Source organism: Triturus cristatus, chromosome 1_2, assembly GCF_964204655.1.
Source record: "Triturus cristatus chromosome 1_2, aTriCri1.1, whole genome shotgun sequence".
Classification (NCBI taxonomy): Eukaryota; Metazoa; Chordata; class Amphibia; order Caudata; family Salamandridae; genus Triturus; species Triturus cristatus.
The window spans coordinates 45,742,002-45,743,481 of record NC_140580.1 but is presented as its reverse complement, the minus strand read 5'-3'; the positions used below and the strand labels follow the sequence as shown (position 1 = coordinate 45,743,481).

General features: G+C 46.7%; 1 protein-coding gene across 1 annotated transcript; it reads right to left on the bottom strand.

Moving 5' to 3' along the window:
* Positions 1 to 251: 251 nt before the first annotated feature.
* On the bottom strand, positions 252 to 1,196 carry LOC146866725 (olfactory receptor 10C1-like). The gene has a single exon (XM_085617037.1). The coding sequence runs from the start codon at positions 1,194 to 1,196 to the stop codon at positions 252 to 254; it is 945 nt and encodes a 314-aa protein (XP_085473163.1).
* Between the last annotated feature and the right edge of the window lie 284 nt (positions 1,197 to 1,480).

Below are 1,480 nucleotides of genomic sequence, written 5' to 3'. Positions count from 1 at the left end.
ATTGGGTCTTGTTCAATTATGGCCCTCTTTGATGTGAATCTAAAGATTGTTGATGGAGCTCAAGCAGACAGGCATAAGCAAATTTGGTAGGAACATTAACAACAGATCCCAAGCTAGCCTAAGACCCTGATCTCCCGGAGACCTATCAATATCACCCAGGAAACCGAATTCCTGCCTCCTCGGCACTGCCACATTCTGTATAAAATCTAAAGATGGAACATCCATACCTCAGAGAAAAGCATTTTGCGCAGTCAGTGCTTCATACATTTGCTGAGGGTTCGAGCCAGGGCATCCTTCATCTCCCTGTTTCTAAGGCTGTAGATGACTGGATTCAAAAGTGGTGTGGCCAACGAATAGAAGACAGACACAATCTTATCCTGAGGATGTCTTCCAGCCCCCCTCAGCCTGACATAGGTGTACAGCGCAGTACTGTAGTAGATGCTTACAACAGTGAGGTGGGAGGTGCAGGTGGAGATAGCCTTACTCTTTCCAGTGCTGGATGGCATTTGCTGGATGGTGACTATAATGTATCCATAAGAAGCTAAGACAAAGAGGAAGCAACTAAGCAGGATAGCCCAGGCAGCAACAAGAAAGGTAAGCTCTGGAAGCAAGGTGTCTGTACAAGATAGCTGAAGCAGAGGCCAAAAGTCACAAAAGAAGTGATCCAGCTGGTTGGGGCCACAAAACTGCAGCCCTGACATCCAGCTGGCAGTCATCACGGGTGCAAGGAGAGAAACCAACCAGGAACCCAGAACCAGGCGACCCCAAACTGCCCAACTCATGAGGACCATGTATCGGAGTGGGTAGCAGAGAGCTAAGAAGCGGTCATAGGCCATTACAGCTAGCAAGATATTCTCCATGGCCCCACAGACAAAAAAGAAGTAGTATTGCACAATGCAGGCAGACTTTGAGATGACATGGCTGCCCAACATGAGATTCACCAGCATTTTAGGCACAGTGACCGAGATGTAGCATATCTCCAGGAAGGAGAAGTTGCAGAGGAAAAGATACATGGGGGTGTGGAGGCGTGGCTCATTGCTCACCACAGTAATGATCACAAGGTTGGCGAGGATGGTGAGTAGGTAAATAGTCAGGAACATGCAGAAAATGATCTTCTGCAGATCCTTGCTTGTTGTGAATCCTACTAACACGAATTCCATCCCAGCAGTCTGATTTTGTCTATTTAGAATTTCCATGTTTCTGTTTCTGTGAAAGAAATAAAAGAAGGAATGGCCACATATGATCAGCCTACAGATCACACATTTATTATTTTTTAAAATAACTTTCCACCAGGTGTAATGTGGCATTTGCCACCTCCCCCCCATCCCTCCCCTGCCTAGATGGATCTTTTTTCATAACAACTGGGAGAGTATGTAGCCTTAAGGTTAGAGCAGTTGACCTCGTAGCTGGGGAACCGGGTTCGAGTCTCGGCAACGACGCTCAACATCCTGTGATTCTGGGCAAATCACTTAATCTCCAT

What these genes read in the sequence shown, in the direction of transcription:
- LOC146866725 (XM_085617037.1), bottom strand. Translation starts at nt 1,196, where the DNA reads ATGGAAATTCTAAATAGACAAAATCAGACTGCTGGGATGGAATTCGTG.